Genomic DNA, 13,649 nt, shown 5'->3' with positions numbered 1-13,649 from the left:
AATGGAAATTACTTTTAAAAGTGGTTGCTACTCAAAATCTTTACTGGTTTCCGAGTTATGACGAGTTAAACACAGGAGCATTTTTGCTTGGCATAGTACTTACGACTTAATCTTTTGTCTGTTGGAATCTCAATGAAAAATTCTTTCCTGAACCTTCTTGTACTTCAGCCTGAATAATTTATGTTCTAAGTAGATGAATATCGACCACAGTGGTAAATCTCAAACACAATGCCATGTTTTAACACTGAATTAGGCCTACGGTAAATTTCATTCACTTCCATGTTATCCAACCAGAGATAGCACATGCGATATTGAAATAACATGAGGCAAATGGCTCTGATTGGTTCTTTGATCAATGACGTCAATGTAGAATTAACTGTTTCGTGTATCAAAAGCTCTCTATTGTCGTTTATAGTCTTAGCAGCTTGAATCTAAAATAAACTTCATAATCCCTTCTATCTGTGACTTGAATTCAAATTGATTTCTATAAATGTAGTGTTACCCATAGCAAATTTCCTTATCCGCATTATGTAATAATTTTGTGTCACCATATTGATATTTTTGTGTTACAGCATGTCCTACAATCCAGCAGAGAATGCATTTTTGTTATGTACAAGGACCAGTAATGTGGAGAACAGTTCATATGATCTGTGTGTTATACCAAAGGAGTCAGACAGCCAAAATCCAAAATTTGCAGATAGCAAGCACTCTTCTGGTGTTAGTGCCATATGGGTGTCTAGGAACCGCTTTGCAGTTTTGGATCACACTCATTCAGTATGTTTAAAATTTCTTTACCATATTAGAATACTGAAGACCTTATTCATAACAGATTCTTAGTATGGATTCACTAGTGACTTCTGGTGGATTAACAATGAACTAATGTTTTTAGTATTCATGAACTGGCTCTTGTGATATCTTAGTACTAAACACTTTAATCTGGCTTTAGATTTTAGTCTCAGGTGCACTGTTAGCCGAACAGCTACTTTCCACGCTGCTAACCTGGGTTCGAACCCCAGTGAATCCAACTGAAATTTGTATTGGACAGATATGATGTTTGAGTGTAGGTTTCCGCGGAGTAGTCCCATTTCCCCTACTGACATTCCAAAGTTGCTCCATTAATCATCATATGGTGTTCTTACTTCGCCCTCTGTGGTGCACCAAGGGCAATGCCTTTGTGGCAGCTTAAAGAACTACAAACTTCAGCGTGTTGTCCACTAGATGGAAACTCTTGGAAGTCAAGTGCCCACCATTAGTTAAAAAAAAAAAAGATTTTAACCTCACTCGGTAGGGTAAGTTAAAGGTGGACTATTTCTACAAAATGGCTGACTGTGAACTTTAGAACGTCACTTTTATTAGTCGAATTCGTGAAATGAGATGGAGGAGGAAAGTATACTTTACAATATTGAATTTATTTAGAAAATATGTCAGTTTTTTTAATTTAACAGATTTACTAGGAAAATGCGAGATTGGTAGAGTTGGTACATCCTAACCCATATGAAAACGAAGATAATCATGGGTTATCAGTTTCAATGACGACACAGGTTCTAACTGCAATTTGTTATTATGCTAGATTGGAAGATTTTTCTCAATATTTTTCTCTTAGCATTTTTTTAGCTTAATGTAAATTAAATTAAAACTCATATAGGGCTTTGGGTTATAACTTTGCTTAATAATTTTATTCACATTTTGCAATATACAAACAATATTACATTATTCAAGTTACATGCGAGTACAAAGTACATTCAAAGGACAAAGAGAGAAAGTCAAATGAAGTATACCAACACAGTACATGAATTAGCAAACCTCATTACAAAAGAAATGAAATCGTGTAAATATACGTAAATACATAAACAATATTAAGGAAGGAAGGAAGGAATAGGAGGGGAAGACTTAATGAAAATTTGATGGACGGAGTAAGAAGAAATATGCAACTATAAGGACTACAAGATCCATATGCACTAGATAGGAAGCAATGGAGGAAAAACATTAAATGAATAACATGATACTTTGTTTGGTTGAGAAAAAAAAAACAACAACACTATAGAAAGTCATATAATAGATAAAAACAATATTAAGAAACAACAATTTAACAACAAAAAAATTGGATAAAAGACTGCTACAACCAACCAAGTTGAAAACACAAACAAGTTTCCTGTCCAAAGTCACGGAAATAAAAACAGAATTGAATCTCCCTAAATCTAAAGAAACCATTTTAACCAGAGAAAACCCTCTAACCTTCGAACCAATTAATTTTCAGCTAGATTTAGAAGAACCAGTTACAAAATCTGAAACTTCCAAACCTGTACTAAAAGCGCTAGCATTGGAAGCTGTGAACCATAGATACCCACCAGGAGAATGGTTACACATCTACACAGATGGGTCTGCTATCGATAACAACTCAGGTTCAGGAATTACGTGTGCGTTATTCTCATTTTATCAACCAGCAGGATATCATACAACAAATTTTGATGCGGAAATAATGGCTATTCATATCTTACTCCAACACCTACTATACAGAATAGATACATTTCAAAATGCTGTCATATTCTCTGATTCTAAAGCAGCATTATACCCAATAAATTCATATAAAATGATGTCAATCCAAATTGTCACAAAATGATTCAACAACTTCAAAAACTACAGAAAAGAATTCAATTGCAATGGATACCTGCACATTGTGGAATTGCTGGAAATGAAACTGCTGATTTTCTTGCCAAAAAAGGCTCCAATTTAATTCAGAATACAAATAAGAGCCTATCTTTTCAATCCATGAAAAGACTAATTAAAAGAAATATAAAATCAAGCAAAACCAAGCACTATGTAACAAAGCCGAAGATAAAAAATGGAATATTTTAATAAAAAAACCAGATATTATTCCAGAAATCACACGTAAAATTGCAGTAGCAAAATTCGGACTGCTTACGGAACATGATTATTTGGCCAAACACTTGCATAAAATAGGAATTTACACGAGTCCTAAGTGTCCTCTATGCCTTAAAGAGGAAGAAATGACTGCAGAACATCTACAAACCTGTCAAGTTCTACCTGTTGGATCCACCACAGAGAAATATTGGAGAGCAAGAGTGCTAATGGCTTCATTGCCAAAGCAACAACAACATATTAAGGAAATAAGTATAGAACTAGATATTCCTCCTCATTCCAGTGTTAACACATATCGTATTCTATCAGGTTATAAGTGATGAAAATCATCAAATTCTGGATGAGTGTCATTAAAAAAGACATGAGTTACTGCTAAATTACCTTCGGGTTCCTTAAAAGCCATTTGCAAGTAAGTTGTGAAGAAAGTTTGCTGACTGTAATTTCAGTGAAATTCTGCTACCATATATTTATCCTAAGGCACAAACTACACAGATCCAAATATCATTAAAGAATATACTTATTCTACAAACAAATTAGGCAAAATACTTACTTTAACTTGATCAGAAATTAACTTGTAAACCTATGTTGAGGAAAAGCTTTGCATCAGCACTAATCAGATTATGCTCATGAAAAGACTTCTGCGTATTTACTCACACTGAAAATGAGTCTTAACTTGATCAATCTTTCTTCGATCCTGATGTTATTAGGTTTCGAGGGCTAAGTATCATTCCTTTCATTTCTCTATCAGCTTATAAATACATTTGGCTGTTATGGTGTAACCATACATTCCATAGTGGTGGAAGTGGGAAAAGTCGATGGACTTACTTAAATGCTTCAAAAAACATAAGTAAGTAAAATTCTTTCACATATGCTTGACTTTCACCATTCCACTGACTGACATATTTCATGGTTTTGAAATATTCTTTGAAGCTTCATCTTATAGTTTGGCATAAGCTCTATTAGTCTGCCGTTGTACAACCATCTGGTATGGGATACTGAAGAAAAACTAAGTTTGACGATTTGTTCAAATCTTCGAGGATTCGGGGGAGGGGGAAGAGGCAAAACCAGAAACTGAGTACCAGGTTTAATTTGTGAATGTAACAATGTACAACGAGTGCAGAAGGATATTTATCTCTCAAGTTTTTGCAAACCATTATGTTGTCCAGTCGTGATGGCACAACCATCTTATGTCTGAACTACAAGCTTATTTTCACAAATAAATTCATGCAGCTGAACAGATGTTCTGTCAAATTACCAGCAGTGCAATCATCACTAGAGTGGAACACACCCAGGAAGGCGGCATGAAGATGGTTGCGCAGTAGCATTTGCACACTTTTTGATATGAACTGTCTTCTGCTGAGCCAATAGAATCATTTCAGTAACAAGTGATTGATTGTGCGGTTCACGTGTGAATGTTTTGAGAGTTTTATTTATAATTTTAAGGTAAACGTAAGATAGGCATAAGATTTCTCGCTTAATGTAGTCTGGGCTGTGAGTTCGATTCCCATCTGTACAGATTATTTGGTTTGGGTTATTTCCGTAGTTTTTCCCATGTGTGAGGTGAATGTAAGGTAATGTATGGGAAATCCTTGCCCTCGTATCACCAAAATAACATCTTGCTATCATCAATGCTAAATAACCGAATACTTGATAACAGCAATGTTCAATGACAGACTATAGGATTTAATATGTAATATACAGTAATAAAATTTCTGATTGACTAGACATCGTTTTATTATTTTTAATTTTTAATAGTTACAGTTATAAAGATCGCATATATATATATACACACACATATATGAGGTGTTCAGTAAGAGAAGGGTGAGCCCGCGAAGAGTCGAATTTTGTGTTTTTTACTCCTCCGAATATTTAAGACACATATCTGCAACATAAGCCTGGCAGACGTTGGCGGGCTCATCCTTACTACATCGAAATTGTCATTGTTTGTAAGGTTGGAGAAACTGCGTAGCCTGTGACAGGTTCATAATATTCATATTACTCCGTACGAGAAGGGCGAATACGCCACTCTGCCTGGAGGCGCGCACCATTCATTGTCTCAGTGTTGTTGTAACCACACATGAGTACAACCGTAGTGAGGAATTACGTGTATTTATGGACATTGTAATAGCTTATTATGACTAATAGTAACTGTGATAATCAACCAGACATATCTGGTTATTGTACGAAACGTCAGAGGCATGTGGAAAAATGGAAAAATGTACAAGCAAAGATTAAAAGGAATAAAGGTGAATCGTACATTAGTACGAAAACATCTCGACATGTGCAAGCTCGTGGTATAGGCCCGCCATGTACTTGTGGGTGCTTCAACGCATTAGGTATGGAGGAAATACAACCTGTATTTCGTAATTTCTGGGAGTTGGGTGATTATGACCTCCAGAATGCCTATATTTCTGAGCTCGTAACCAGTGTTTATGTGAACAGATGTCGCATTAAGAACAGGCCGAGCAGGACACTACGCCGCATCAAGTGCACTGTGATTTGTGAAAATACGCTACATACTGTGTGTTCCCAGGCATTTTACAGTATTCACAGTATTTCGGAAAAGCATGAGCGAAACAGTCACCAAGTAAAACTGCCCAATCAGACCAGCGTAGGAAGGGACAATGTGTACGTACAATCAGTGCTGCAAGAAAACAGTCTGTTCGGGATCACATAAATAGCTTGCCTAAAATGTCCAGTCGTTACAGTTGTGCTAAAAGTCCTCACAGACAACACCTCCCTACAGGCTTAAACATTAATTCCTTTATTCCTTGTCCTGTGATTGGTTGAAGGAAAACTTCAGAGACATTAGAGCAGTGACCTGCAGATATTATCGTGATGTTTTTAACAGTGACTTCAATTTGGGTTTTGAACCAAACATGTGCTTATTGCGGTCAGGTGATGAATGAAATTAAGAATCTAAGTGAGGCAGCTGATGATGAGAAAATAAAATTGCTAACAGAAAGAGAAGGTTACCTGAAACGCACTAAAGCAACACATTCTATTTTAAAATCTTTCAAAGGCAATCAGAACCCTCCATTGTCCGTGATTTGTTTTGATTTGCAGCAAGCATTACTGACACCAAAGATAACAACAGGTGTGCAATATTATAAAAGAAAACTTTGGACCTACATTTTCTGCATTTGTGATGTAAAACGTGGTACAGCTGTCATGTATGTGTGGAATTAAGAGTGTGGCGAGGCGTGGTTCCAGTGAAATTGCAAGTTGCATTGAAAACTAAATGAACAATTACATTCCGGGTGAAGTAACAGAATTGGTAATGTTTAGTGATAACTGTGCCGGCCGAAATAAAAATGTAAATGGTTCTGGGATGCCTTCGTAAAATTCATGAAGGGAGATTCAATAAAATTGAACACTACTTTATGGTTCCAAGACATTCATATCTACCGTGCAACCAAGATTTCAGACACATCGAGAAGAAATTAAAAGATGTGGAAGTATACTCCAAGGAGCACTATGTCACACTTATTCTAAGCAGCAGAACCACTAAGCCATTCAATGTGGTGAGAATGGACAACAATATGTTCCTCGACTATGGTATCCTCCAGAAGTCCATCTTGAAGAGGAAACCAAAAGAGTCGAAATTTCAGGACGCCCGAGTTTTATTATACTCCACTCGGTACAAACAAAGCTATGTCATCAAAACCACCTATGATGATGATGATGATGATGATGATGATGATGATCTGGCATTCCCGATTAAGTGCAGCTGCAGAAAGGCAAGTCCAGGTTATATGATCAGTCATCTTTCAACCTCTCTCAGCTGGTGTCACGCCAATAAAGCTCACTCCTGAGAAAGTAAAGCATCTGAAAGCTCTCTTATCTATGTGCCACATCACCACAGAACGTTTCAGCAAACTAAACGTGCAACTAGCAGTGACCAACTCAGAGGAACATCTTCATGAAGATGATGTGAACGATTATTAGCACCTCTGTTCCCAGAACAAGTGAGGCCACTTTTGATAGCAAGGGTAATAACATGACAGGCATCTACTTATTTTTGTTTATTATTAATTTCAGATACTATATAAATGTCATATCATAGTGCGATGAAGTATTATTTATTATTATTATTATTATATTATTATTATTATTATTATTATTATTATTATTATTATAATTATTATTATGTCTGCCTCTGTTGAGTTCATTCTACACCCTTTGCTTTTCCTAATATAGTGTTTTCAAATTATTCCCATAATGTTGAAGAATTCATGGTGTCATCTGGGATCACTATTAACTTAGAATATTAAATTGAACATTTAATTGCAATTTTCAATAAAAGTATTCATTTTTCAGTGTACAAAGTTAATATCAATGTTTAAAGATGTGTCCTTGGTGGATTCACTCTTGTCTCATTTACAGGTAAAATACTTTGAACATGGATTATCTCTATAGGTACATATGGGTTCCCCCTTCTCTTACGGAATGTCTTATATATATATACACACGCACGCTCGCACACACACCCGCGCACGTGCGCAAAAATCACGATATTAAAATCTTCAATGTCTTTCACATTGAAATATTTAAAAATGGAGGTTATGAAAGATGGCATACATTTTACAGACACTTTTCTTTCAAATTCTTTCTGGACAAACTACCTTGTCTTTGCTTGTATGTAAAGAAGAAAAATATTATTACTCTTGTGTTCGGGATGTATTTCTGATTACCTTGCTTCATTATTAACTCTGTGAGGCATCTATAGTGTTGTATGACTTAATTTTCTTGATGTGTTTGCAATTTGGTCAGTGTGTTGGTTCGAAAGCAAGAGTTTATAATAGTATATTATGCAACGAGCCTATAATGGTAGTAATTAAGACGCGAGTATGTTTATGAAACGAGCGCAAGCGAGTTTCATAATTTTCATATGAGCGTCTTAATTACCATTATAGTCAAGTTTCATACGACTTTTTATGCTCGACCATATTTCTAACTTGAAATTATTCATAAGTATTCATGTTATTCTTATCTGAATGAGGAGCGGAACTGACCTTGTGCAATACCTCGTAAATTGTGAGATGTGTGCAGACGCGAAAGTATTGATTTTTTCTGAGAAACAAATGTCGACATTGACCTTGATATAATCTAGAGAGTAAAATAAATATTAATCTTGATATAATCTTGAAATTGAATTAGGCATTGAAAAACGAGATGAGAAATTGAATTTATTTGAATATTATTTACAATTAACGCTAATTATTATAGTAACAGAACGTACTTTATTTCAAATATAGGTGATTTATTGTGTAATTGGTGAAATGAATTTGCGGGAATGTTCTTTGTGAAAGGCTGGAAGATGACAGTGAATTGATGTTAATTTGTGTGTTGTTTTTTTCGACTGAGTTTAATATTGTATTTGAGATTTCAATTTTATTTTGGATCGATTCTTCAACATAACCTTCTGCGACAGTATTGGATTTCCAGCCTCCGTGACGTTTCAATGTTGTGATGTCGCCGCCAGCGTCTACTAAAATTGTCGCAGAACTCCTGCGAAAACAGTTGTCTTTCGATTGCATATCCGAGAATAATCCATACTTGGCGCTTTCATATTGCTACAATGGTATTTTCTGATTGGTGGAACACCTGAACTTTAATGAATAGGTGTACTTTAATGAGGTCCATTAAAGGGCTGCTACCAGGTGTATAATTACTACATTTCGGCATGGTCGAGCATAAACAATTTTATGAAATTATTTATTGTATATTCACTTGGTTTCATTAGTTGGTGATCAAAGACTTGAAAAATGAGGTGACGAAAAAGGTACAGACTCCAAACTGTGATGAGATTTTCTACGCTGGAACTGGAAGGCTGTTCCTGCGGGACTCGGCTGGTGTCACCTTGTTTGATGTTCAGCAAAAGAGGCAAGTATGACATCCATGCACTCTCACTTACCTGGTGACAGCAATAGTGAGAATCATTATAACATTGAAACAAAAATGTATGTATTCATCCTTATCTATGCAGGACATTGAGGGCACGTATATTCTGTTTCTCCAATTTTTATATTTCCATTTCGTACAATCATATTAGTTCCCGATTTACCACGAAAATTGTCTGTAGCTGCATTTAGATTGGCAACAGGCCATGATTGTTTGGCCAAACACCTGCATAGAATTGGAATATATTAGTCCCCTAACTGCCCATTATGCAACTCAAACCAAGAAATGTATTCGGAACACCTCAAAATCTGTGCTTCAGTGGCTGGCCATGATAATATCTTTGAAAAATATTGGAGTGCAAGAGGTCAAATGACTTTATTGTCAAACGCCTGGCATTAGAAAACAACAACACAACAACATACGTTGTCTTTTCGGGATTTACTTCCAAACCATTCGCTTTACTTGCTTCAAGTAAAATTTCCGTGTTTTCCCTAATCATTTGTGGATTTTCTCCTAACATATTCACGTCATCCGTATAGACAAGAAGCTGATGTAATCCGTTCAATTCCAAACCCAATGTGCCTGTTATCCTGAACCTTCCTAATGGCATATTCTAGAGCGAAGTTAAAAAGTAAAGATGATAGTGCATCTCCCTGCTTTAGCCCGCAGTGAATTGGAAAAGCATCAGATAGAAACTGGCCTATACGGACTCTGCTGTAAGTTTCACTAAGACACATTTTAATTAATCGAACTAGTTTCTTGGTAATGCCAAATTCAATAAGAATATTATATAAAACTTCTCACTTAACTGAGTCATATGCCTTTTTGAATTCTATAAATAACTGGTGGACTGCACCCTTATACTCCCATTTTTTCTCCGCAAAGCAAAATCTCTGAATATAATAGAAAAAGAAAATCTCTATTTAGCGTGAATATAAATAAATAAAATTTATACTTTGTACAATCTTGATAACAATAAGCCTCAGAATCTGAATATTGTAACAAATCTCTTTATAAAACATAAAATATTTCCTTCTGAATCTCTGAGTTTCATAAGTTTGTTTATTCTTAAAGCAAGGACAATAATGAACATAAAAATCAGTCAAAGGACACAACTGGACAGACTAAATTGAACTACGAATGACTTTCTTCAATTTGACATTCAAACGATTCTCGACTTTCTTGGTCCAAAAATGGGAACAAATGTCTCACGTCACTTTCCTTTTGATGATTCAGGGGCACACTCTGAACAGACTTCGGCTTCAAGCCTTCTACAGCATGCTTCTCATATTTGCTCTTCCAGATAAGGAATGGAACATAGTTTGCTGGTTCATAGGTGGCAGAAAATAACAATGTACCACCTCGTTGGTACTTTAGTAATACATTGTTGGCTTAGAGTGTAAACCTGCTAACTGCCAAAAAGAAAATTTTACAAGGGAAACAAAAAACTGAGTTTAAATTAACTCTGAAACTTTAGGACCAAATCCAAAGTACAGGTGGCATTTGTAACTGTACTTTGGATTTGGTCCTAAAGTTTCAGAGTTAATTTAAACTTAGTTTTTTGCTTCCCTTGTAAAATTTTCTTTTTGGCAGTTAGCAGGTTTACACTCTAAGCCAACAACATATTTCTGTGTGCTGAACACACGTCCTTTTGTAGTAGGCTTGACTAGGAAAAAGGAGACAATGCTTCATTCCAGTCTTTTATTATATTACTGTCCACAGTTAGGTTGAACAGTGTTGGAGTGGATCTGCAAGTGATGCCATTTTTCTGGTTTTTGTCTTCAGAACTCCAAAGTTGCGGTCATATTGACCAAAAGAATGTCCACACACAGGAAAGACGTGTGTGATATTTACATTGTATCATTTTGCAAGCCATGAACAAAATTTTACGATACTAATATTTTTGTTTTGCCCCCTGCAGGCATCCGAGAAAAAAACAATGTGAGAAATGCCTGTAAACTTCATAAATGTCTTTTCCACAATCTGCCAGAAACGATGCGATACTATTTGCATTATTGTTGACATCAGTTTCTAAAAAAACTATAGAAATAGGAAGAACCATCATTATGGACGTGGACATTGAACATGTAGAGGCATATCAAGTACTTATAGAAGTGCCGCATGACGTTTAACTTGGGCAGAGGCAGATTCTGTGAGTAATCAAACTCGAAAACAAGAAATGTTTTATCTGGCTTTGCTTGTTCAATGAACTTGTTCTTCATATCCAAATAAATCTTTGCTCTCTCCTTATGTTGTACATACTCTTCTTTGCAGAATTTATTGTTAACTTTTGCTGACAGATTGCGCAAAAGTCACACACATCTGTTTTTGGTTTTTTAAATTTATATAGGTCTTTATTTTTATTTATTTTTTTTTATTTTATTGGGTTATTTTACGACGCTGTATCAACATCTAGGTTATTTAGCGTCTGAATGATATGAAGGTGATAATGCCGGTGAAATGAGTCCAGGGTCCAGCACCGAAAGTTACCCAGCATTTGCTCGTATTGGGTTGAGGGAAAACCCCGGAAAAAACCTCAACCAGGTAATTTGCCCCAACCGGGATTCGAACCTGGGCCACCTGGTTTCGCAGCCAGACACGCTGACCATTACTCCACAGGTGTGGACTATAGGTCTTTATTTGTGAAATACCTAAAATATGCGGAATATTTCATTTTGTGTTCATTACCTATTTTCTCTTTGTAGTAATCACAAATAAGATAATGGAGAATTTTTACATTTAGTTCAGGATTGTCAAAATATATTTTACATGAATCAATGTAATGGCTCTTGTTTTGTGATATTGTTGTCAGGTGTTCATCTACTAGTATCCACACATTTTCTGAAAATTTGTGCTGTTATCGTGAGAGCCCCTTTTCTCTGTAAATATCTGATTATTTAAAAGTGTACTTTGAATGACACGTAATCTTTTTTCTGAAACACCATACACCTGGAATACCCTCTTTTGATATACTTGGATACGTTTTCCCTCGCCCAACAAAAAATATTTCCAGGTATGTGATCAGTGCCTTCCAGAATTCTCTATTAGCTTACACTTGTATTTCGGTTCCAATATTTTCATACACCTGGTCAACTCACTATCTTGCAAAATTTTTTCTTTAGTGTTACAGAAATATTGAAAAATCTCCCTCTGGCAAGACGTACTTACTCTTTTGAAGCACTTCTGACTGCAACAAATTTCAGTTACGTTAATTTTCTTAGGAGGTACAAATTTTCCACTTGAAATGTGTGGTTCTCCCTTAATCTTACGCCTTTTTGATGTGTCTTTCTTTCTGTTTGTCTTGTTGTCGTCAGGCACTTTGACCCCATCATATTTGCTTGATTTCTACTAAGAGAACACAGATACAGTGTAGTATCCAGCACTAGCTCTACTTGTAGCACTGTTGCCAACATATCGCCCTACAATCTCGCTAATTTTTCAACAAAAGTAACTAAATCTCTCCAGAGTTTGTTTAAAAAATCCCCAGAAATGTCGCTAAAAATTAATAATATCACTAAATAAAGATAAAAACATACATATGCGAAGAAAAACATTTCCTCGCCGTCACCCTCTTCTGTGGAGTCTGGTTGTGATGTTGAGGTGGAAGGTGTGGGAGCAGCTGATTGTGAGTACACTGCACTTGATCCAATCATTGACACTACACTTTTTGGCAAATTGTATCACTTTTTAAATCTTACATTAAAATATATTAAAACCAACAAAAATTACAATCTTATTTGCTTCACATGAATAAAATTCCAAAACTCAATTGCCTCGGTTGGTTCGGAGTGGAATATCTCCGCGTTGCGGGGAAGAACCAAGATTACATTAGCTGCAGCTCGCAACTCGTCACGTGACAATCAAAGTTGCCACTGTTTATGGGTGTTGGAGCAGTAGCATTGAGAGAGAGACCTAACCCATGAGAATCATTGAATCAGCATCTTTCACCCCTGAGAACTGATCACAAATATATGAGATCATGACTTTCACGTATGAATCATTAGACTAGTCAGTCATGCACCCATGCCTCTTCTAAAAATAAGAAGTACATGACTTCAGTTGAATGTTTTAACTTAAAAGAAAGAAAAAAGTTGAATACAAAAATCAGCCAGAAAAGTCACTAATCGTATTTTACAAAATTTGTCGCTGAGACTGGTTCAAAATTCCCTAGATTTAGCGACATCGCTAAATATGGCAACACTAACTTCTAGGCTGACGAACTAAACTGCGCACACACTGCAGCCCTGCCCTGCAGGTGTGTACAGTACAATCAAAACAAAATTTCTCTGCTATAATTAGCGAATTATTCACTACATTTTCAATCGTTTTCTCGAAGAAGGGCATATAGGTCTATCCGTCTTTCTTTCAAGAAAGCCCTCAATTGTTTGTATACATCTGAAGTCTAATTAGTGTAATATGTAACTAGTCAGCGATGTATGAAATGGAGGGGGAAAGGAACTGGTCACCCTACCCCATTATCTCCTGGCTTAGTTGTCTCATGAATAATACCTTATTGGTGTCACTTGTGAGGTTCAAACTTGTCTTCGGACTACCTGAACAACAACACCATTAATATAAAAATTTTTGGACACATACTCTCAGAAATTTTCATCCCTTTATCATATTTACACACATGGAAACAACGAACAGTAATCACTTCATTCAGCCGAAAAAATATGTACCTATTGAATAAAATGCACACATCTTTAATAATTTACTTTGACGCATATATTATTACTAGCGAAAGAGAATGATTTCTGGCCCTACACTTACAACTGGAACCTTTATTTCGCAAAATCTTTCAAATGTATACTCTGGCCGCAGTTTAAACAAGAAGTTCTACTCTATGCCTAGCAGTGGTCTAT

At 35.9% G+C, this 13,649-nt stretch overlaps 1 protein-coding gene across 2 annotated transcripts in view; it reads left to right on the top strand.

Annotated features, from left to right (window-relative positions):
- LOC138710228 (coatomer subunit alpha-like) overlaps positions 1 to 13,649 on the top strand; it is an 82,348-nt gene that overhangs the window by 28,539 nt on the left and 40,160 nt on the right. For both annotated transcript variants that reach the window (XM_069840899.1, XM_069840900.1), the window contains exons 7-8: positions 573 to 774; positions 8,627 to 8,766. In XM_069840899.1, the coding sequence (XP_069697000.1) occupies positions 573 to 774; positions 8,627 to 8,766 (342 nt within the window). The remainder of the gene's footprint in view (positions 1 to 572; positions 775 to 8,626; positions 8,767 to 13,649) is intronic.

This window comes from Periplaneta americana, chromosome 12 (genome assembly GCF_040183065.1).
Source record: "Periplaneta americana isolate PAMFEO1 chromosome 12, P.americana_PAMFEO1_priV1, whole genome shotgun sequence".
NCBI lineage: Eukaryota > Metazoa > Arthropoda > Insecta > Blattodea > Blattidae > Periplaneta > Periplaneta americana.
The sequence above is the reverse complement of the archived record's forward strand: the minus strand, read 5'-3'. Positions and strand labels throughout refer to the sequence as shown.